The sequence below is a fragment of the Crinia signifera genome, chromosome 3 (genome assembly GCF_055691185.1).
Source record: "Crinia signifera chromosome 3, ASM5569118v1, whole genome shotgun sequence".
Classification (NCBI taxonomy): domain Eukaryota; kingdom Metazoa; phylum Chordata; class Amphibia; order Anura; family Myobatrachidae; genus Crinia; species Crinia signifera.
In genome coordinates this window covers 94,862,747-94,887,516 of record NC_139219.1, presented here as the reverse complement: position 1 = coordinate 94,887,516, position 24,770 = coordinate 94,862,747, and the positions used below count along the sequence as shown (strand labels likewise).

Genomic DNA, 24,770 nt, shown 5'->3' with positions numbered 1-24,770 from the left:
CGGCCGATTTTCGGCCATTTCCTGCTGATTTGCATGTTATTCCATCCTTGCACACCCCCAGGTACTATGCGATGGTATGCGATGTGATTTTCGGGAAATTGCCCCTGATTGTGCAATTAAAAAAAGCATAGCAACGCATGCAGGCAAGTGGCATGCGATGCGATTCGCAATGTTAAATGCACCCCCATTGTTAACGCCACCCCTACTATCAACGCCAACCCGAAGCGTGGTACGTGTCCTCCTACCTTTTCATACCCCCACTATCCACGTCGGCGTGGAGTTGATTTTAGATAGTGTGGCGAGCCCGAAGCGTGGCGAGCGGACGCGGATTACTTTACATGTATTCCGCGTCCCCTCGCTGCGCTCGCCATGCTTCGGGCTCGCCACACTATCTACAATCAACTCCACGCCGACGTGGATAGTGGGGGTATGAAAAGGTTGAAAGGACGCGTACCGCCGCCGTACGTCACGCTTGGGGTTGGCGTTGATAGTGGGGGTAGTGTTGACAATGGGGGTGCATTTAACATTGTACATCAGGGTGATTGTACAATTACAAATCGAATCGCTTCACATGCATCGCATGGCATGCATCACATGCCACTATATTGCATGCGATGCACTACGATGGAAATCGGGGGTGTGCAATGATGGAACAGCATGCAAATCGGCCGGAAAAAGTGAAAGATCGGCCGCAAAATCGCATCCGATTTTTGCATGCGATTTGCGGCCGAATTCGTGGGCGCCGTGATAATACACAAGTACCCAGCACTTATTAAACTGATGTTTGTATTTACAATGTTAAGTATGAAGAAATCGTAGTTTTAAAATATTAATAGAACAAAATTGTGCATTTAGAAAGAAGATAACTATACATATAACTTTAAGTGGTACACAAAGTACGCCTGCCCTGCGCTACCGGTGGAGTGTGTTGTGGTGGATAAAGAGACAAATGAGCAATATGATCTGTCCAGGTAAGCATAGTATAGTATTTACGGTTTTACCACATCTTGTTGTTTTGGAATACATATGTATTGTAGGTGATGAGTGGTGTGTATGTAGGACATTTAATTGAGAATGAGGGTGCGCTATCATATCATGAAGCTATGGAGCGGAACAGTTGGCTTTGTGCAGACTTTCAGCACCACCAAATTTGCACAGTTGCGATATACGTATGTGTTAAATACATTTATAGATTACCATTATGGAGGAAGGTTCATATAAGTATAATGAGCTATAATGTTGATTTTAAAGAGGTCAAATCCCATTTAATGTTTTTTATTAATTTTTTTATTTGTGATTTGAAGAACCATTTTGAAGATTTTTACATCAGAAGTTTAGAGCAAATAGAATTGGTGTGCAGTACCCAAGTACAGGTTGAGTATCCCTAATCCAAAATGCTCGGGCCAGAAGCATTTTGGATAACGGATTATTCCGTATTTTGGAATATTTTTATATTTCAACGACGTGTCTTGCATTTATATTGTATAAACACATGAAATGCACAAACATGAAACGAAGTTTGTGTACAATCTCAGACACGGAATTTGAATGCTAAGCAATCATTTATTGCACATATTTAGTGCCAGTTACATGTTCTTTCCCCAGTGATGCCAATTACATATAATGCATCCAGTAGTGCCAGTTACAGTTGTACCCAGGAGGTTTTTAGCAACAAAAAATAAAAAAAATAAAGTACATTTCAGAAAAATTGTTTTCAGAATTATTTGAATACCGGATAGTTTTATAAGGGATACTCAACCTGTATCTGTAGGTCCACTGTAAAACGAAACAGCGGAGGAACACATTGACAAGCTGCCTATTTGCACAGGGCCTGATTTGAGTTTGTAAAATGTAGTGCTTTTTCATTTTCATGGCAGGGTTTTTTTCTCCATAGTGTGTTCAACAGCAATCTAAAATCCCAACATGTGTGTTGTGCTTTGTGTCACTCTTCCCTCTGTAACAGCTTGTCCAAGGTACAAGGCGAGCACTCCTCAAACTGGTTTGCTGCAGACGGGCACAGCAAATACTACATTAATGTTTGTCGCTCCTTGGTGCCAGTCATAGGATGTGATCCTTTTGCTGCTGTGTGTCAGATGGAAAATAAAGTTCCTGTAAGTATATTTCTTTTAGTAAAGTATTTTACCTTAAGTTCAATTGATAGTTTTTATAAATTAGATGACCACCCATTCCTCCAAGTACTTATGTGAGTTTGTGAACTTACCGGTGAATTCGGAGTATATAAATGTCGGCGTTTTGGTTACTGCATAATTAATTAGTGATAATGTTGGAATTTGACCTGTGCAATTTGCCTAAATACTCTCCGGAGTGAAGTGGTTGATGCTTACTGTTGTACAGAAATGTAAATGCTCATTTTTACCATCGCAGGGTGTGCCGGCTGAGACGGTGGCAATCAGGAATTTGGGGGTGGCAAGCGGCAAACCCATTATAGATGAACCTGGACATATAATTATTGAGTACATAAATGGCTCTGAATGTATAAATTTGGATGGACAGAACACCACTTATTCGTCAGTAGTACATCTTACATGCCGGAAGGGATCAACGGTAAGGATGTCCATTTCCTAACATCCCTGTATTGTCCATCATATTTTTGATGACTTGCTTATTTTTAGGGTCAAATTCTTCAAAAAAAAAAAATTAATTATTATTTGACTTGTTACCAGCCAATCATGACTACAGACCTATATACAGTAACAAAAATGTCATCACTGGTGGATGTTCGATCCCGTTGGGTGCCATCTAGTTAACATCACTCGCAACACTTAAACCCCCCCCCCCCCAGAGGGGAGGAGCAGCGTTTACCTTTTATTATACAGGATACAAGACATCGAGCATAGGCCAATATTCATTTACCTCTAATCAATGATTGGTGTAATCAGGGATTTTGTTTCACCTAGCCGGCTAAGCAAAATACAGGAGTAGGGGTTGCGATTGCTACACACGTTTAATAATAAAGTTATATATTCTGAATGCCCTTGGCTTATACTGACCAACACATCAAAATATAAGTTAGTGCGTCATCATGTATCAGGGTTAGTTTACGAACACAAAACACAAATTGATGACCCTCAGTGGTGCTTCCTAACATTGATACATGTTGATTGTATGAAAAAAGGTAAAAAGTGTGTGGGAGCACATTTGCCGAGTGAGTAAATGTTAAAACAAATATACATAAACTGTCACAGTTGCCTGGAATATAGCCATCACAAAAATGTTGCATAAGTGGTTAAATAGGTGTAGCTTAAATCATGGGTCAAGGGTTTTATTTTGTATGATGCCATTTCCACAATGATAGTTATGCAATCCAGTAAGACCCCGGTTAGCGATATTACCTGTGAGTACACAGAGAAAGAACATATGGTACCTGAGCATTCCCTGGAGGTCTTCCATCAAAGTACTAGCCCGGCCCAGCACTTCTTAGCATTCAAGTGCAGGATGAGTTTGGGCGTAGTTAGTGGGGTAGGGCCATAGATAATTTATTATCGCAACAAATGGGTATCTATCATATGGCAACTAATGTGGTCTGGAAACAGCCCATCAAATCCCCATCTTAAACATATTCGTGGTGTTTGCCATTAATACACTCAATGGAAATGTTTTCACTTCTGAGTTAAATATAAATATTTTTAGAGTAAATTCAACAAATTGTAAATCTATAACACTGTAAATATTAATATCATCTGTGTTAATAGAAGTCTGACCACTGTTGAAATTACCAATGTCCACAGGTAGGGGGAGAGAGAGATAACTCTTGTATTCACATAAAAAGATCGGCATATGTGACAAATGCATGTGTGTCAAAAAATTCTCTTTATAAGTTAGTGATAGAAAAAGTATTTTCAGAATCGTTTTGCTTGTACCCACTTCTGCTGTCCTTGCGTCATGCAATTGGGTATCGGACGCAGGATAGGAGAGTGGGGAGGCCGGTATCCGATATGAGCAAAGAGAAGAACCGTGCAAGTGTAGATTCAGTAACACAGGTGTCCTGTTGCTAGTGCATTGCAGGACTTCACTGTTTTACTTACTGCTATTGTGCAAGTGTTCTGAAGGTGCCCATACATGATACAATGGTGCTGTGCGATGCACGCTCCCACAGGCATCCCATAGCACATCACTTAAAGTCTGTGCCACCTGTGCAGTTTGAACTAGGTCTCGATCGCATTGCACGCAAATGGCATGCAATGTGATCTAGTTCAAAATGCATGGGGAATATTGTACTGTGTATGGGCACCTTGAGAAAGACAGTGATATTCTGTGCTTTTAGTAGAAACACTATGTTGCACATAAAGTAATGAAAGTTTTGGTGCTGCAAATAGAAGCACTAAGAGTAAAGGTGTGTACACACGGTACTTTTTGACTTCCGATGTTGACGATATAGTCCACAGCGGATCGAAATCGGATGCAGATCGCAAGGGTTTTAACCCTTACGATCTTGATCTGATTCCGATGCGCGTTCACGTATCGCAAGGCAGAAAGTCTTGTCTGCCTTGACTATATAGTGCAGATCTGCACTATATAGTCAACATTGTATGCAAATCGGATGTGCCTTCAGATACTATCCACAATCCCATCTGATCGGATCGTGGATAATATCTTAAGGCACATCTGACCGTGTGTACACACCATAAGGAAAAAGCAGTTAAATGTAGGATAATTATTCCTCTGCAATCCTCTATATCAGGCATGTCCAAACTGTGGCCCTCCAGCTGCGGTGGAACTACACATCCCAGCATGCCCTACCATAGTTTTAGCATCCCCTAATAGCAAAACTGTGGTAAGGCATGATGGGACTTGTAGTTTCACAACATCTGGAGGGCCATAGTTTGGACATACTTGCTCTATATCAAATGTGACACTTTGCTCAATTTACATAATTCCATTATCTAATTTGAAGGAATATATCCTGCCTGAAGATCACTAAGAGAGTATGCCAGTTGATTCAATTAATATAAGCAAATGGTAATAAACCCTTATCTCCCGCCTGGAGCGCCTGAGTATTAACGGTGTCCCTTCCAGATTACCTTGGTTTCAGTGCTGTGTGGGTCCGCCCGTGGCTGGGTAATTTACCACATCCAGTGTGTCCCGCACAGCACTGTCCCGCACAGCACAGCACTGTCCCAGTGTGGATGTCAGCGCGAATGCTGGGAACTTTGTCAGACTCCAGGGCCTGTGGTGCGCCGCATCTGATGCGTGAGCTGGCTGAGCTCCAATCTAGTGACCTACAGTCATGTGATCACTGACCTCTGACGTACGAACAAGTTTAGCTTGTTCACAGGCAATTTATAAACATCACAACTTATATTTTCGTGATAGCTATATACCAGGAAACTGTGACAGTATATTTGTTTTTTCGAGTGAAAACACGCAGGTTTCACTGAAACAGTGAGTTTGCATGCAAACACTTTTTTTCTTTTTGGTTGCCAAACTTGGATAGCCCAAAAAATAAATAAATAAAACTGAAACTTCAGGAAAATACAGGGACTTACAGTACATGAAAATATAGGACTAGTTCATGGTATATGAACATTGCTACATCAACGGACATGACACTAAAATAAGTATCAGGGTGGCTGAAATTAATGGCTAGGGACTGTTGTAAGAAGTATGGTGTAGAACAGGGATGGGGAATCTTTGGCACACTTTTAGCTGTTGAACTACAAATCCCAGCATGCCCTGCTTCAGTTTTGCTATTTGGCTATGCTGAAGGGCCCAAGATTCCCTATCCCTAGTGTAGAAGATAGTCTAAATAAGAGAAGGAAAAGCATGAGGGAACTGGGCCCTGCTCGTAAGAAGTTACATTCTAAAGGAGAGAGACAGACAAGGTTGACACTGATTGGGTATATTTATAGGACTATATGGATGTCAATGTTCCAGTCCGAAATTTAGACAGAAGAGACTTTATCATTTGTAAGGTGCATATTCTTGCTAAACACAGTCAATAAATGGGGTGATCCTCTGTGGGTTGGTTGTCTGATACTTCTGTCTGTTTAATTGTTCACTTTTTACAATAATGGGCCCTATTGAGTGGTTTCAGTAAAGAGGTGATCCTAGCCCAATACTCATGTGGCTCCAATGTCTTCCAGCCATATACTCACATTGTTCCATCACCTCAAAAAAACCCAAAGGGGCACAGTCTCACTAATTCAATATGGCATGTGGAAGAAAAAGGAGCTACAGACAGATGTGTCCATACATCTAGCCGCCTTGCACATTTAACTGCCCTTCTAGTCATGGAATGCTGTGGTGTGACTTGGTAACACTGAGCACCTTTTTGTGAAACTCTTTTCATTAAAATGTATATTGCGATACAAATTAAACGCACAGGCAGCTTTTGCTGATTTAAATTATATATGATATGCCAATACTCTGTTTATGAGTATCCATGATCTCCCCAAATGGACTGTTCTGTGTATTGCAATAAATTGTACAATAGTTATACAATTTTATACAGTTTTATTGTAATACATGCAAGTTCTCACCCTTGTTTGCATGTGAGGAGGCGGCAAGACACTGTCGAACTGGAGCAGATAAGGGCCACATTTGGAGACCTCACCTATATTTTGAGTGGAGAAGGCCAGTGTGCAGCCTCCTCTGTATGGGCCCCTTCCTCTCTGCCAATATTAGCAGCGCGCAGCAGTACTACACTGTTCAGACCTTAATGCGCATACAAAGATCATTATAAATGGTGCTGCGTCCATTTTTCTGATGACATCCCCAGCACTTCTGCCGCCATCACTGTACTCCATAGGTTAAGCATTAAAAAAATGTGTGCAGCCTGTGCATTTTGGGCCCCCTAGGACTCTGGTCCATGTGTGCTGCACCCATTATAAATACGCCCCTGACTAGATCTAATCGTTAAAACACTGAAGGTTTATGGGGAACAATGTGAATTCAGTTTTCAAATCTGAAAAAAATACTTTTCTTCTGTTTTTACTTTTTATAGTCTAGTAGCCCAATATTTATCTCAAAGGAGAATTGCCGAGCCACATTTACTTGGTACACGGAAGCAGCGTGTCCCATTGTCACAGATGTTCACGGGAAAGGGGTGAGTTAGCTGGTTTATTGGATATCTTTATCTGCACAATGTGTACAGTACAAATAGACGTTGTTTACATAAGGACTGCATTTGTAGGTATCTAGGCTTAATCGTGATATACTGCAAATTGGCTGCTCTAGACCAGCGGTTCTCAAACTATTTTTCTCTGGGACCCTGTCACACAATCAATTTTAATGCAGGACCCATCAAATACCACAGAACCGTCACCACTGATGTGTGGCCTGCAGACCCCACACATGCATAGCAGTATTGTGGAGACCCAAAGGGATGCAAAGAGTCTGAAGTAAAAGACAAATCATCTGATTGTTCAAACTTGTTGTATCACTGGCTGAGAGATTAGATAAGTAATCAGCTTGATGGTCAGCAACATGGAGTCGCGACCCCATGCAGAGATGGTCACAACCCCCTTTGGGGTCAGGACCACAGTTTGAGAACCACTGCTCTAGACATAATTATATCCTTCATCAATGTAACATAGACGTACAAAGTGTTCCTGAAGGATCCAGTTTTTTTTTTTTAAATATTTAACTTAAAGCAGCAGAAATTGACTCCATAATCTAAAAGAATACTTAATGTAGCAATAGTCACAAATAAATGTAGTATTTATACTTGAGATTTTGTAAAAATGATATCCAATATTATGTAAATATAATTTTGTTAACAATGGATGTTTGTTGTGACTTGTTTTTGGCTCTGCTGTCTTGTAGACTTATGGGCCCTACACACATTGCGATGTGTGCAGGGCTACCTAGCTATGCTAGGTCGGGCTGTGCTACGCCGCTATCGCCTAGCACACAGAGCTGACAGCCCACACACAGAGAGAGCTGTCAGCTCTGTGTGCTAAGCGAGCAGACAGCGCCAGTGTTCTCCGGTGGGAGAACACTGCTCATGCCGAGATTGATGGACACTGTCCATCAATCTCGGCCAGCGATAAAGACACGCAGGGACGCGCACTGCTGCCGATATAGCCCCCACACAAACACCGATGTGAGGGCATTTGCTAAGCGACTTTGCCAAACTAAGCAAAATCGCGTAGAAAATGCCTTAATATCGGCATGTGTGTAGGCCGTATTCTAACCAGATTTGTGTTTACATGTAGGATTGCTCTGTAGAAAACCCAAACACTGGATTTGTTTATCATTTTGAATCCCTGAAGAATGACTCTGGCTATATTGTTCAAGGAAACGGGAAAACTTATAAGGTAGGTAGGATAAATCCAGGTTTAACCTAAAATCTTCCAAAGAGAAAAACTTATCTTCTCTGTTAAGTTTATTTATTTACAGTTATTTCTTGGTGAACAGTCAATACAGGGACTGTCTTAAAACTACAAGAGTTGTTAAGGCCATGTTATACTAATAACTACATGGAAAAAAGCTATGCAAAAGCTCTAGGAACTTACTGGAACTGTACTGATCAAACAGATTGTGAAATTAGTTGGTCGATGATTTTCTGGTTGTTTTGGGATGGATTTTTTTTTACTGTAGCATTCTTTTTAATGGTTTTTTGACAAGTGCTTCTTAAGTTTTATATAATCACAGCAATTAGGATTCCGTGGAGGCTACAGTTCTATACAGTTAATTACATTACACATTTAAATGTATTCAGGTAACATTAACTGCACAGTTACTAAAAGCAGCGTAGTGGGCATCAATAATGGTGTAAAATGTATCCTTACTAGCTTCTATTGCATAATCGATGTCATGTGATAGAGGTTTTGTGGTTCTGTTTACTTTTTACTATATGCTGACCGCATTTAGTTTTTATTTGAGACATCTTCTTTTTTGTTATAATTTAATAGTTAAATATCTGTGGCCCTGTCAAAGATTGCGGCCTTGTTGGTGACTTACAAGCTGCTGGTTGTGAATTTGAAAACAAAATAGCAACTAGAGCAGTCCAACTGAGCCAAAGTCTGGAGCTGTCTACAGAAGGTCCCATCTCTCTTACTTATCACGGAGCACTGCATGAAGCAACAGGTGAGTGACAGCTGAAGGTACCATAAATAACCAATATGTCATTTGTAATGGTATTTGGAAAAGGGTTAATCCCCACCACCTCAAGCGCTCCCTTCACCTGCTGCTGCTGAACCCAGGTAGGAAAGTTCAATCCCAATTTGTTTTCCAAGAAACAAGTGAAGCAGTGTAATTAAGGGCTAACTGCAGCGCTGGTGAGTATATGTCCCAGATTTTCTGTAGGGTATGCAGAGGAATATTAAACAGTTCTTGAGGAAAAAAATAAATAAATATATATATATATATATATATATATATATATATATATATATATATATATATATATATATATATATATATATATATAATCCTTGCACTTTTCTTAAAACATCCAATACTTTACTTCCACCAACCAAATCAGAGAAAAAATTTCCTCTTTAAGGAAAAAATAATAAAAAATGCAAAAATTGCAATACACATTTAAAAACAGTTATTTCCACTTGAACAAACAGAGTTTTACTTTGAGCTCACCGGACCTCCAGGGGAAGCAATTTTTCTCTCCTCTCCACCTGATGTTATAAATCCACTTTTCACACTAGGACTCCTCTTCTGGACGTCGCACTGTAACTGCGGCTGTCCTTCAGATTACCTTCCGTGTGTTAGGGATAGTGGACAGGGGGCTGATGTCTCAGAGCTAGGTGCACGGCTATTGGAAGCACACGTGTCAACCTCTCGTCTGTCCCACTAGCGCCTGCAGGTCAGCGGGGTCTCACCGCCAAGATTATTATAATGCCGGCGCTCAGGAGTGCTTCAGCAGGCTTGGGATCTCTGTTTTTAAATGTGTATTGCAATTTTTGCATTTTTTATTATTTTTTCCTGGGACATATACTCACCAGCGCTGCAGTTAGCCCTTAATTACACTGCTTCATTTGTAATGGTATGTTATATACAGTATACATAGTAAATAAATCAACAGGAAAAAGTGCAGCCCAGTTTCTATCCAGGAGATACAGTATATGGGGCCTACATAGGTAGAAAAGGCTTATACAGAGTAACGGACAGACTACACTCAGTCACTGACTGAATCTAGCATATTTAAAAGCTAGTTTCAGGGAGATTTTTTTTTTTTTTTAAGTAGAATGCGCCTCTCCGTGTCTCTGCCTTCTTCTGCACTCCATAGCAGTGTCATCTGCCCCCTTAAACCCCACTCTCCATATATTTCTGCTTCCACTATACCCCTCCCATAGCAGTATTGTCTCTCCCTGAACCCCCACTCTCCATCTGCTTCTACCTTCTTTTCTTCACCTATAGCATTGTCATCTCTCCCTGAGCCTCCATACTCCATGACATCACCCCTCTGAGCACAGCACCCTGTGGGGCAGATTTATTAAGCTTGGAGAAGAGATAAACTGGAGATAAAGCACAGCCAATCAGCTGTGTTTGAAAAAGACCGTTGGGAGTTGATTGGCTGGTGCTTTATCTCCTTTTACCTTTTCTTCGCTTTATCTCCAGTTTATCTCTTCTCCAAGCTTAATAAATCTATCCCTGTGTCACCTAGCACAGAACTGCATCTCTCCCAGCACCCAGTACAGCACCCCCTGTGTTCCCCGGCATATGTCAGTTCCATTCTGAATGGTGATGTCGCCGGGCACATCACCCACCGCCGTGTCACATGACACATCATGACCTCCAATTCCTGTGAATCCCCACTCTCTATATGCCTCTGCCATCTTCTCTCCCTCTATAGCAGTGTCATCTCCCCATGGGACCGCAATTCTCTATGTCCCTGCCATTCCTTTATAGCAATGACATCCCCTCCTGAGCACAGACCCGTGTCCTGCAGCACAGTACTACATCTTAAGGTGCCCATACACGTTACAATTATTGTATACAATATTGTATACAATATTATATACAATATCGCATCTCATCGCATCTCGGTTTTGCGATGAGATGAGATCTAGTACAAAAAGTATGTGCAGCACATACTTTTTGTACTAGATCTCATCTCATCTGATTTCATCGCAAAACCGATATGCTATGAGATGTGATATTGTATACAATATTGTATACAATAATTGTAACGTGTTAAGGTGCCCACAGACGCTACAATTGTACTGTGCTATGCGTTTTTGTCTGTACAATGGTTCTATACAATTTTTCTTCCAGCTTGCTATGAGATGTGCACTTGGATGCATGCGATGCAATGTGATGAACCCATGTTTATAATGTTAAATTTCAGATGTAGTCTAAAAAGTACGTGCAGCACGTACTTTTTTAGACCTACAATATCGGGCTCCCGGGAACATAAACACCATCCAATAATTGTACATAAGATGCGTTTTGTGCTTAAAAAGTACAAAACGCATTCGATAATTGATGCGTCTGTGGGCACCTTTAGGGCACCTTTACAGCACCCAGTACAGTACAGTTCTACATGAAAACATTGTAATTGGCCAATAAAATAGTTACTCACGGACTACTTTTTAAATCTTTTCATTTTTGCAGGTGCTGGCGACATTAGATCAGTTGATCAGCGGTTGCACTCACACTATATAAATACATAATGGGCACAATGAAAGGAACACATTTTCTAGATTCTAAAAACATAACGAGCTTCCATGCAGCTGCCATTTTAAATTTTCCCTGTATTTATATTGTTTGTTAGGGCAGTTGTATTTGCAGGTGTAAAGATGTAGGGCCATCTCCCCTCTGAAAGCTCAGAACAGTTTAATTAATGATGTGTGGTTCTACAGAAATTGTTATTATGCCTCTACAGCAAATGTGCCCCCACTTCTTCATATCATTTGGTTACTAGTTTCCTAAAGTACACTTTCTAAATCTCAACGCTAAGGATGATGCAGAAGGGCTTTACAATATAGTCCTGTGCTACGCACATAGGTGTAATATTAGGTGTTGGCATAAATCCAAAAAGGTTGCCCTGTCTACCTGCCCCTTTCATTGTACAGCTTTCTATACAGCTCTTTGGTGTGATATTTCTTGTTTCATCACTGACCAATCCGTTATCTGAGAAATGGCAAGATAAGAGACACAGGCATGGTCTCTGTAGTATAACACACTAACTCTATATTTTTGCATTGCAGGGCAGGGAGACAAATTCATAATAAATTTTGTGTGCGATGATGATCTCTATCCTGGGGAGCTTTCATTCAAGAGAGAAGAGATCAATTCTGAAACGCATCTCTACGACACCATTTTTGATTTTAAAACTGCAGTGGCGTGTGCCCCGGCTCCGGTTGACTGCCAAGTTACTGGTGGGTTACAGACAGTCTTGCATTGCATGGGGTTATTTATGATTATTGTTTTTTGACAGTTTTTTCACACGAATGCTTTCTATTTCTTTCCCAGATTCTGCAGGGAATTTCTATGATTTAAGTGACCTTACGCTGGACCACGAGTCATGGACGGCGGTTGACTCCTCTGACCAAACAAAAAAAAGAACATTTTATCTCAATATATGCAGACCTGTTCCTTACACTCATGGATGCAAAGGCACGTTTAAGCTGAAGCATACTATGGATATTATGGTGGCAGAATAAAAATAAGATGGGAAAAAAGCTTATAATGTAGTCTAAAGGCCCATGCACACTGGGCGATTTTGAGTTGAAAGCTGCTCAAACTTCGTGTTTTGAGCGGCTTTCAGCTCAAAGCCACCCAGTGTGTAGGGCCCGGCGATGAGCGGTGGTGTGCGCTTTCAAATCATCGCCGGGAAAGCTGCTCATCTGCTGGCATTACCAGCAGATGAGCAACTTTGTGGACGGCTTGGCACAGCACTGCACTATGCAAAGCCATCTGCCCCCCACCTGCGCTAGGCAGGGGGAAAGCGGCTCAGCCTGTATGCACGGTGCGGCTTTCCCCTCAGTGATGACAGCGGTCATCGCTGTCCATACACGCTGAGCATAATCGCCCAGTGTTTATGGACCTTTTAGAAGACATTTAAGCTGCCCATATCCAGTCTGTTAAGCAGCCATATGTATACAAGGTTATGCTAGGTTCTCTAGTGATCTATATCCTGGCCAGTGGTTGGTACCATACAAATGCACAAAAAACATTTACAAGTTTAAAACATCTCTTGGCGCTGTGTTTTCAATTTAAGGCCTGGGACAGTGGTTACAGGAAATGACCATTCCCCTGCATCCTCCGAACTACTTTTGTAAGGTGGTTTGTATAGTAGGTCTTACATAATAATAGTATATAAGCTCTTATATACACCACCATCTCATTTCTTCCCTAATACGGTCTGTCAGTGGTTCTCAAACTCTGTCCTCATGACCCCTTTCAGTTCACGTTCCACCGGTCACCCGACAGTTGTACTCATTACTGACTGACACATTTTAAAAGTTCCACAGGTGGAGATTACTTCACCTGATTCTGGCCCTTATTCTGGTTGGTGCGGTCAGAGCCGCACACGGGGCTCCGACCGCACAAACCAAGTGCCGCCCACCAGACGGATCGCCACGGCCGTCCATACACGGACGGCTGGCGATCCGCTCAAAAATGGTGGAGGCTACGCCTCCACCATGGTGGGAGCTGCCCCCTGCCTTCGATGGTCGACGACCATCGAAGGCAGGCCCGCACGCCGCGGCAGCTCCCGCAAGCTAAGACCACACGGACAATCGTCCGTGTGGTAGCTTGTATGGGGGCTGAAAGCTGACATCCGGCGACGTCAGCTTTCCGCCCCCATGTCATGGTAATGAGGGCGTCATGCCCTCATTACCATGCATACGCCCCGCGTTTGCATGGGAACGCCCATGAAACGCGGGGCGTACACATAGGGAAATGAGGGCATGATGCCTCTCACGCCCCTATCCGCCCCCTTTGCGGCGGACGAAATCCGTCTGCGGCGAAGGGGGCTGCACATGCGCAGATTGACCTCTGCGCATGTGCAGTGCAAAAACATCGGCGGTACGGCCGCACGCGGGCCGTACCGCACGATCTAGAATAAGGGCCTCTGTGAGGAGACCTGCAAAACATGCACTGTGTGGGGTCTGTGTCTATGTCACCAGTGCTTCTCTCTGCAACCATGTCTCCTCCCACTGAAATAATGCGCTGCCCCTATAATCTCTCACAACTGGTTCTGTGGTATTAGTTGGTATGTTTTCTGTGTACGTATTGCATGATCTGCCATTGCATATTGATTTCATAGAATCTGTTGTCAGATAACCACTTGGCCCACTTAGTCTTCCTTAAACACATTGCGATTTGCATTATCATTTAGAAGGCCACCAATTATTTGACACTTAAACAGCGAAACGTGTCTGTTTTTCTAGCGGTCTCCTAATTTGTATCTGTCTCCTTAGGGAATGCAGTGGGATCCTGCATGAAGACTTCTGACAATAAAAGCATTAATCTCGGTGTCATCCAGATGAGCCCACAGGCACAGGATGATGGATCTCTCACCATCGTGTACATGAGTGGGGACAAATGTACAGATAAGAAGCGTTACTCTACACGGATTAACTTTCAGTGTGACCACGCCTTGGTACGGTTATCTTGGTAACTGTGTAAGCAAATGCAGCAAATAGTTTGTGTAAATCTGCCTGGTTAGCATAGTACCCCAAATAGGTGTTTGTGTGTTTGATCATTTCCATAGAACTGAGCAGATCAGCAAAAGTTAAAATCTTCCTTCCAAGTCTTGCCTATTACATTTGCTTCATCCTCGAAACACAAATGGATCCGTATCTTAAAGAAAACCCATCTTATTGAATGATTTATACATATAGGACCTTATTCTGGTTGATAAGTTCATATGCACATTCGCACGCACCCGTGCAAACGCATGCACTAGGCAAAGCTACGCCCATACCACATGCAAACTTGAGTCTTCGCAACGTTATTCAAATGGAAGTGGTCTCAAAATACCCGCACACTTGCGTATGCGCATTCTCTTGTCTGCAAGCTCAGCTGCTGTGTGTGTGCGAACAGCCTCTGTGGGTGCATTCATTTGCTGCTCTAACAATACGCACGCAGCCAACCCATTCTCCAAACATTAATTAATTACCTGATTAGTCTTATAAAATGCTGTTTATTGGAACTCATTTAATTATTGTAATTGTATGTAAATTTGTTGAAAATGACATGAACACTTGTGTGTTGACATTAAGCAAGCAGATAGTGTGATGGTACATAATAGCAATTAAAAATACTGGTGCAAGTGTGGTTTAACCAAATGAAACCTATATGTTGGTTGTGAGAGTGTATACGTTGAAGCTGTTTGTCAGAATGATTTTCGGTCATTATAGTGAATTATCGGTGATGTTTCCAAATACGTGTCCACATGCAGAGAGCAAGAGTTTATAAAGCGAAGGTTATGCAGGTGTTACATATACGCACCCATACAGTATATATTAGATATCAAGCATGAAAGGTAGAAATGTGTAAAGTGCAATAGTGTGCTTACTATGGGCCTGCATTGAGTAGATGTGATTAGTTAATTGGTTAAATGGCTAAACTTTATCCAGAGTAAATGGTGCCAATAATAGCCATGGTTGTGGTGGGGTAACTCCAAAATGGCAGTGAGCAGGTATAATAAAGGATGCTGGATGTCTCTTTGAGAAAGCTACAGCAAGTAGTGAAACGTGTTAGTTTTATTGCCTCATCTCCAGGAACAAGTACCTTCCGAAAGAGCCATCCAAAATACTTTGTTATACCTGCTCCTAGCCAATTTAGTCACCCCACCACAACCACGGATGCGATCGGCCCCATTTATTCTGGATATCCTCCGGTGCCCTAATTCATCTGAAGCCACCCCTGAGAGAGGACGCTTGGTTCCAGCAATTGGATTCACCAACCTTCCATTTCCTCCAGCGGTTATATAACAGATACCGTCTTCTAGAGGACATAGTCACCCGCCTTGGGGTACTTGCTTTTTCTCCAAAGCAGGGAAACCATACAAAGCAGTTTGTGGTAAAGTGCACTTACCTGGTCCTTTGCACTATCTAATCCTGTACTTTGGATGCTCAAACACTACCAACCTGAGAGTGTGGCATTTATTTATTAATTGTTTTATTATATATTTCTCTTATTATTACTTGATTTTAGTGGTGTATTACCAATTTATTATTAAGTAAAATATTGCGGTACTTGTTTCCTAGCACGGCCACAAACGCGGGCATCGTGTGCCTTAACTTTAAGGCACACTATGCCCGCGATTTCCCCATAGGCTTCAATGTTAAATTATTTTAACATTGAAGCCTATGTGCGTCAGACGCGATGCCCCCGATTTCTCCATAGGCTTCAATGTTAAAATATTTTAGCATTGAAAATGAGTGCATTTAACATAGGAAAAAATGGGAAATAGCCCAATAAGGACCATTTCTCATTGGGTATGGCCCCTGCATATGTGTGTAAAAAATAATGGCCCCCCATTGTGACCGCCACCCCCACGATTGACGCAAACCCGAAGCGTGGCGAGCGGCAGTGGTGCGCTCCTCCGACCTTTTCATTCCCCTACTATCCACGTCGGCGTGGAGTTGAGAATATAAAGTGTGGCGAGCCCGAAACGTGGCGAGCGCAGCGAGCCCCGGGAGGGGACTCGGATACCTGTCAAGCCCACAAGGGGCGTCCCTCGCGGGCTTGACAGGTATCCGCGTCCCCTCGCGGGGCTCGCCACGCTTCGGGCTCGCCACACTATATAGTCTCAACTCCACGCCGGCGTGGATAGTAGGGGAATGAAAAGGTCGGAGGAAGTGCACCGCCGCCCTTCGCGGGCTCGCTACGCTTCGGGTTCGCGTCAATCGTGGGGGCCACAATGGGGGGCCATTATTTTTTACACACATGCCGGGGCCATAGCCAATGAGAAATTCCCCATATTGGGCCATTTACCGTTTTTTTCTATGTTAAATGTACTCAGTTTCAATGTTAAAATAATTTAACATTGAAGCCTATGGAGACCCCTATGGAGAAATCGGGTACATCGCGTCGTGTGCGTTTTGGTATGCACCCGACGCGACCGACGCAATTTTTTCCGACACGACCACCACGATATAAATCGTGGTGGCCGTGCTAGGAAACAAGTACCAATATTGCTTTTTACCCAGTATTTATCATCTGTCATTCATTGTATCAGTAGCGCTGCTATTTTCTTTTGTTTTTTTTCATTGCTAGCAGTAGAACCCACAACTGTGGGCACCACCTATGCACCCTCTTTCCTTACTTGCCCCCTATAGTCATGCACGCATACACCCTGGCCCCCAATATTTATACGCACACACACGGCCCCCTATATTTATACACGCACACATGGCCCCCTATATTTATACACACACACACAGCCCCCTATAGTAATGCACACACATTCCCCATAGCCCCCTCTCCCATGCGCGCACACACATAATGGGGCAGATTTATTAAGCTCTGTGAAGTGATAAAGTGTCTGTTTGTTATCACTGGCCAATCCGTTCCTAACTGTGAAGTTACAGGCTTGGTTTGAAAAATTACAGATAGGAGCTGATTGGCAGGTGATAAAAACCAGAGACTTTATCACTTCACTGAGCTTAATCTGCCCCACAGTGGGTGTGTGAGTCCAGTCAGAGGGATGATAATAATAATAAAAACATTTGTTGTAAAGCAAAGTAATATTTACAGTGTGACTAAAACATGATTTTGTGTGTAAAGTATTTATTTTTCTTTTGTATGTAATTCACAGCATTTCCTGCCTAATAATATCATATCTCTTTTTTTTTTTTCAATTAGGGGTCCCCTGTGTTCCAAGAGCAAGATGACTGTGAATATGTGTTTCTGTGGAGGACGTCTGAGGCCTGTCCTGTTGTTAGAGTAGAAGGTACTACTGTAGGCCATAATTAAGATGTGTTCATGGTTTCTATGCTGCATGGGACAATAGTAAGAGCCATTACATGCTTTCAATTGCTGAACATGGGTTTCTCATGCCCAAAAATGTGTAGGTAGTGTAGTGGCTGAACATGCAAAATGTATAGGCAAATGAGATAACATAATACAGTGTGTGTACCGGATCACAGTTACAATAATAGAGCTAATATTTGTCGGGAAACTAGTAATCGCTAAATGTCCTATGTGTATAGAATAATAATGGTCAGGAATTCTCCAGTGCCCAACGTAACATTGTCATTTATTTAGCGCTTTTCTCATGCAGGACTATTGATGCTTTGCATACATCAAGCACATGATACATTGTTCACATTTTATAAACCTACAGGAATAATGAAGAACAACTAAACCCAGAGTGCACAATAAGCATACTGCAGGGTTGGGACAGACGTTTTGGATAATAAGTTCTACGGGTCATATGTTCCACCAATGCAAAGTATCAGGGGCCCGATTCACATCTGCTCACTGGGCTGTGAGTTTTCGGAGCCCAGCGAGTAGGTAAAGGCCGCCCCACACCTCCCCGTGTGAGTGAATTCCTGCCCATATGCACTGCTGCGAATACATTTACAGCTGTGCACATGATTGGAAATTCATTCAGAATCCCTCTGTATTGAATGTTTTTTCCTTCTGTTCGCAGCACCTGATAAGTTTAGACTTACACGATGCTGCAAAACCAGTGGGGAGAAGGAGGCTGCTTATGATCCCAATGGCTGGGGAACGTCTGCATTTCTGGGACATGCCCAGAAAACACATATTTACCTCCCCCAAATGTCCACAGGGTTTCAATCAATCTGCGAGCAGCCAGCAAATGCTAGCCTTCACTGGCTGTCTTCGTACGGATGGCTCACACATGCGCACAGCGTACTCTGCGCATGCGCGGTTGTCCGATAATCGCTCCTGCAAATTCGCAGCAGAGCCAACAGGTCTGAATCAGGCCTCCGTTGAGTCAGTTAACTTGGGCACACTACATAGCAGTGCCCTTGGTAGAATAGGCCCTAACGCTGGGGGTAATATTCCAACATAAACGTCAGATCCAAGTAATTGTTCCGACCATCCAGAAGCATGCCAATAATAGGCGCACTACAAGAAGAACCATTATTAGTTAAGTCCTGCACATTTACAACACCAGCCTGTGTCAGGCATTGTTCTGTTGTAGTGACTTGTTGATATAGCCCTTTTTTTAAATGTTTTTACAGGTGACAACTGCCAAGTTACAGATCCCAAACTTGGCTATGTGTATGACCTAAGGCCACTTGGGGAAAAGGTTGTGGAAGTGCCGGATGGTGATTATAGGTACCAGCTGAAGGTCTGCGGTGAGATTACAGGATCTTTGTGTCAAGCACCAGCTGGAATGACAGTCTCCGCCTGTCAAGTGAAGGGTAACACAGGAAAGCTAGCAGGTATGGATCAACCTGGAAACTTCTATGTGCAAAGGCAGGCAGCACAAAAGATTTAAAGTTCTGGTGGGGGCCTATGGCTAACACTGGGGTGTACAGACCTGATCCAAATAACAGATACCTTGTATGTCTAGGCTGAGTAAATAATAAAAAGGGACTTGCCACCTTTGCTTGTACCTTAAATTATACTTCATGCCCTTAATTAAAAAAAAAAAAAAAAAACCTTCCTACACTAGAGAGGCTGGGTACTGCTAAAGCTTTGGTAGATGTGTTCAGCCAATATGACTATGATCTGTCGGCCGAGCATCCCTGACATTGCTGATATACATAATATAGGCTGGAAAGTATGGGTGTCCTGTCAACCATGCCATATATCCACTGCATAGGTTGTCATACGTGGTGGGCATATTCATATTGTCTGCTGGCCAGACATATTTGGCAGGTGATTGGAAGGTGTGGGTGCATTTGTTCACAGAAATATTGCGTCTGTCCTGCAGCACGGATGGTGCTGATATACCTTGCAGCCTTACCAGGGGCGGATTGGGAATTAAAACCAGCCCGGGAAAAATCTTGAAGCAGCCCAAGGGGGAGGGGTTGTTGTTGCGCGCCGGAGGCGCGCCAGATTTTTTTTTAGGGGCGTGGCCTATCAATATGGGGGTGTGGCCTATTCCAGCAAGGCCACGCCCAATTTTTGCCGCTGTGAGGGCATGGCTAGTGGCTCTCTGAGCTGCTGGCTATGTCCCAAGCCCCTCAGGCTGCAGAATAGGCGCATGCGTGCAGCGTTTATTCTACAGCCTGTGGGGCTGGGGAGATAGAGATGTGGTGGAGGAGACAGTAATGCCAATTATACATATGCCACACACCGTGATGCCCATTATACTTGTGCCGCACACCGTGATGCTCATTATACATATGCCACACATACGTGATGCCCATTATACATATGCCTCACACCGTGATGCCCATTATACATATGCCTCACACCGTGATGCCCCATTATACATATGCCACACACCGTGATGCCCCATTATACATATGCCGCACACCGTGATGCCCCATTATACATATGCCGCACACCGTGATGCCCATTATACATATGCCGCACACCCTGATGCCCATTATACATATGTCGCACACCGTGATGCCCCATTATACATATGCCGCACACCGTGATGCCTATTTTACATATGCCGCACACCCTGATGCCATTATACATATGCCGCAAACCGTGATGCCCATTATACATATGCCGCACACCCTGATGCCCATTATACATATGTCACACACCGTGATGCCCCATTATACATATGCCACACACGTGATGCCCATTATACATATACCGCACACCGTGATGCCCATTATACATATACCGCACACCGTGATGCCCATTATACATATACCGCACACCGTGATGCCCATTATACATATGCCTCACACTGTGATGCCCATTATACATATGTCACACACCGTGATGCCCCATTATACTTATGCCACACACCGTGATGCCCCATTATACATATGCCACACACCATGATGCCCATTATACATATGCCACACACCGTGATGCCATTATACATATGCCGCACACCGTGATGCCATTATACATATGCCACATACCATGATGCCCATTATACTTATGCCACACACCGTGATGCCCCATTATACATATGCCACACACCATGATGCCCATTATACATATGCCTCACACCGTGATGCCCATTATACATATGCCTCACACCGTGATGCCCATTATACATATGCCTCACACCGTGATGCCCATTATACATATGCCTCACACCGTGATGCCCATTATACATATGCCGCACACCCTGATGCCATTATACATATGCCGCAAACCGTGATGCCCATTATACATATGCCGCACACCCTGATGCCATTATACATATGCCGCACACCATGATGCCATTATACATATGCCACACACCGTGATACCATTATACATATGCCACACACCGTGATGCCCATTATACATATGCCGCACACCGTGATGCCCATTATACATATGCCTCACACCGTGATGCCCATTATACATATGCCTCACACCGTGATGCCCATTATACATATGCCTCACACCGTGATGCCCATTATACATATGCCTCACACCGTGATGCCCATTATACATATGCCTCACACCGTGATGCCCATTATACATATGCCGCAAACCGTGATGCCCATTATACATATGCCGCACACCCTGATGCCATTATACATATGCCGCACACCCTGATGCCCATTATACATATGCCACACACCGTGATGCCCCATTATACATATGCCGCACACCGTGATGCCCATTATACATATGCCGCACACCGTGATGCCCATTATACATATGCCGCACACCCTGATGCCATTATACATATGCCGCAAACCGTGATGCCCATTATACATATGCCGCACACCCTGATGCCCATTATACATATGTCGCACACCGTGATGCCCCATTATACATATGCCGCACACCGTGATGCCCCATTATACATATGCCACACACCCTGATGCCCCATTATACATATGCCACACACCGTGATGCCCCATTATACATATGCCGCACACCGTGATGCCCATTATACATATGCCGCACACCCTGATGCCATTATACATATGCCGCACACCCTGATGCCATTATACATATGCCGCACACCCTGATGCCCATTATACATATGCCACACACCCTGATGCCCATTATACATATGCCACACACCGTGATGCCCCATTATACATATGCCGCACACGTGATGCCCATTATACATATACCGCACACCGTGATGCCCATTATACATATACCGCACACCGTGATGCCCATTATACATATGTCACACACGTGATGCTCATTATACATATGCCTCACACTGTGATGCCCATTATACATATGCCTCACACTGTGATGCCCATTATACATATGCCTCACACTGTGATGCCCATTATACATATGTCACACACCGTGATGCCCCATTATACTTATGCCACACACCGTGATGCCCCATTATACATATGCCACACACCATGATGCCCATTATACATATGCCGCACACTGTGATGCCATTATACATATGCCACATACCATGATGCCCATTATACTTATGCCACACACCGTGATGCCCCATTATACATATGCCACACACCATGATGCCCATTATACATATGCCACACACCGTGATGCCATTATACATATGCCGCACACTGTGATGCCATTATACATATGCCACATACCATGATGCCATTATACATATGCTGCACACTGTAATGCTCATTATACATATACCCCACACACCATGATACCCATTACAGCACACATATCATGCCCATTCCCATGACACATTACATACCTGGCTGGCTGTAGAGCTGCTCCAGGCTCTGCCCATGCCTTGCTGGCTCTTCCAGGGCATCAGCTGTGGGCTGTGGCTGCCAGGCTGCTGCTATAGGGAGGACTCGAGGATAGCAGAAGGGTGGGCGGCGCTGCAGACAGACTGCTCAGTCCTTAATTCTGCTGCCACTTTGCCAGCGCCGCCCACCGTGTTTTTGATCCCCAGCGCGCAAAAGAACTTGCGCTGCCTGCTGGGGATCACCTAACCAGCCGCACAATCACCGTCAGTGGGGCCGCGGGAGGTGCTGCGTGCGACCGCGCATGCGCACCAGCCCTCCCGCGGCTATTATAAATGCTGCAGGGGACGAAGCTGGCCGCGGCCATCTTTGTTATGGGAGAAGTGGCTGTGGCCGCGGCCGCTATGCACGGAGATGGCAGTCGGCGGTCCGCGGCCCAGCCAGGGGGGGCGAGCGGCCCCTATATGGATGAAATGGGCCGGCCCACCGGGAAGTAGCCCGGTTTCCCGGTGGGCCAATCCGCCCCTGAGCCTTACTGTATCAGCATGTCTGGCTGTGTGTATTGGCCACTCGTTACCCAACTGTGCACTGGCTCCTAAAACTGACCTCGCAGCTGAGAAGGCAAATGCATTTACAGCTGTATAGGCCGTACGAACATATTAAGCGACCGATTGTTCACTGTACGTGCACCGAATTGGCTGCTCTGTCAACGGATATGTCACCAAGGTGTGTGCCCAGCTTAAAGTTTTATGTTTACTCTGATATAGATGTGTTTTCAGTGTAGATTTAAATCTACTTTAATGTAGGTTTATGCTTAATCTAGTGTAGAGTTTATTTTCACATTGAGCTCCAGGCAAAAGCAGATCTAGCCACTGCAGCCCCTGTCACCCACTGGTTTTCCATCAGACTCTGTGTTTTATGGTGCAAACAATTTTTTATTTCTTAGGTTTGACGAATCAAAAGCTGATTTATGAAGATGGACTTATTATGTTAAATTATACTGGGGGAGAAGTGTGCCACAAAAAGTATACACGCACCACTCTGATAATGTTCCACTGTGACAAGACTGAAGGAAAGGTTGGTGAAGTTATTTCGCGAAGGAGAATTCAGTATTGGTTTTATTACTTTTCTGTGTCTGGAGATATGACGTTTATTGTGAATATACATAAATGTCCTAAGCCAGCCATACACAGGCCATGTAACCGGTTCAGTGTCTTGTCAGTTACACCCAAGCAGCCATATAACTTCCAGAGTAACCCATAGCCTGTTAGTGCAGCCACACACCGGCCCGCCATGAGTCACACACCGACCCCCCCCCCCAATGCTCCACCAGCCCCCCCACACACAGTGGCTGAGAGAATATGTTGCAGCGTGCACCACCGGGTAAACCCCCCAGATTGGACCATTGGCTGCCAGCGACCTCCCCTCTCCTGTGACCACGGCAGCGGGGACAGTGCGGCAGGTAACAAGATACAGCAGCTAGCACCTGAGGCAGCCTGAAACCTCTGGCACTGTTTTAGAAGGCCCATCCCAGAATCCCGAGATCTACAGTTTTTGAATGGCCCATGAATGGCTTCCCTATCTATAGACTATACTGTATGTGGGGCCTAATTACATAAGGGTTGTGGTCTTGTGAATATCCTCAAAAGTATAACCCCCGGTGTCAACATGCAATGTAATCGCCAAGTTTTGGGATTACATCACTACTATGTGAGCCATTTTTTTTTTGGGGGGGGGGGGAGAGAGAATTTGAACATTAATTACTTTGATGTGCTTTCACAATCTTTGTAATTTTGTTTACTACTGTCATTTCAGCCTGTATTTCTAAAAGAGACCCCGGACTGCACGTATATGTTTCAGTGGAGTACACCACGCGCCTGTCCCTTCAAACCTGTTGACTGCTCCTTCAAGTAAGACTATGCCACGGTTTTCACTTTCTTTGTATATAATTCAGTCTAGAACCTGATCATGTAGTAGTAGTAGTACGTTTATTTATAAGGCGCCGCAAAGTGTCCGCAGCGCCGTACATAGCAAACAAAAAACAAATTACAAGGTAACGTACAGGGTGTGTTGAAAAATACAGTATGAATAGGGGTATAGCTGGTAGAAATAAAATCAGCATCAGTTCAGAAG

General features: G+C 43.7%; 1 protein-coding gene and 1 long non-coding RNA gene across 3 annotated transcripts in view; one reads left to right on the top strand and one right to left on the bottom strand.

Annotated features, from left to right (window-relative positions):
* Positions 1-22,995, bottom strand: part of LOC146063648 (uncharacterized) — an 80,572-nt gene extending 57,577 nt beyond the window's left edge. The window contains exons 1-3 of one of the 2 annotated variants that reach the window (XR_014471634.1): positions 22,643-22,995; positions 11,504-11,578; positions 1,315-2,082 (exon numbers count right to left, since the gene is read on the bottom strand). This is a non-coding gene — a long non-coding RNA (uncharacterized LOC146063648). Of the gene's footprint in view, positions 1-1,314; positions 2,083-11,503; positions 11,579-22,642 lie in introns of those variants that run through there. The other variant, XR_014471633.1, reaches the window with a different exon arrangement.
* Positions 1-24,770, top strand: part of IGF2R (insulin like growth factor 2 receptor) — a 143,358-nt gene that overhangs the window by 79,169 nt on the left and 39,419 nt on the right. The window contains exons 17-29 of the mRNA XM_083176221.1: positions 856-971; positions 1,964-2,111; positions 2,386-2,565; positions 6,965-7,066; positions 8,178-8,279; positions 8,877-9,051; positions 12,132-12,302; positions 12,397-12,540; positions 14,349-14,530; positions 17,743-17,830; positions 19,092-19,295; positions 23,584-23,714; positions 24,453-24,547. Coding sequence (XP_083032347.1) covers positions 856-971; positions 1,964-2,111; positions 2,386-2,565; positions 6,965-7,066; positions 8,178-8,279; positions 8,877-9,051; positions 12,132-12,302; positions 12,397-12,540; positions 14,349-14,530; positions 17,743-17,830; positions 19,092-19,295; positions 23,584-23,714; positions 24,453-24,547 — 1,838 coding nt within the window. The remainder of the gene's footprint in view (positions 1-855; positions 972-1,963; positions 2,112-2,385; positions 2,566-6,964; positions 7,067-8,177; positions 8,280-8,876; positions 9,052-12,131; positions 12,303-12,396; positions 12,541-14,348; positions 14,531-17,742; positions 17,831-19,091; positions 19,296-23,583; positions 23,715-24,452; positions 24,548-24,770) is intronic.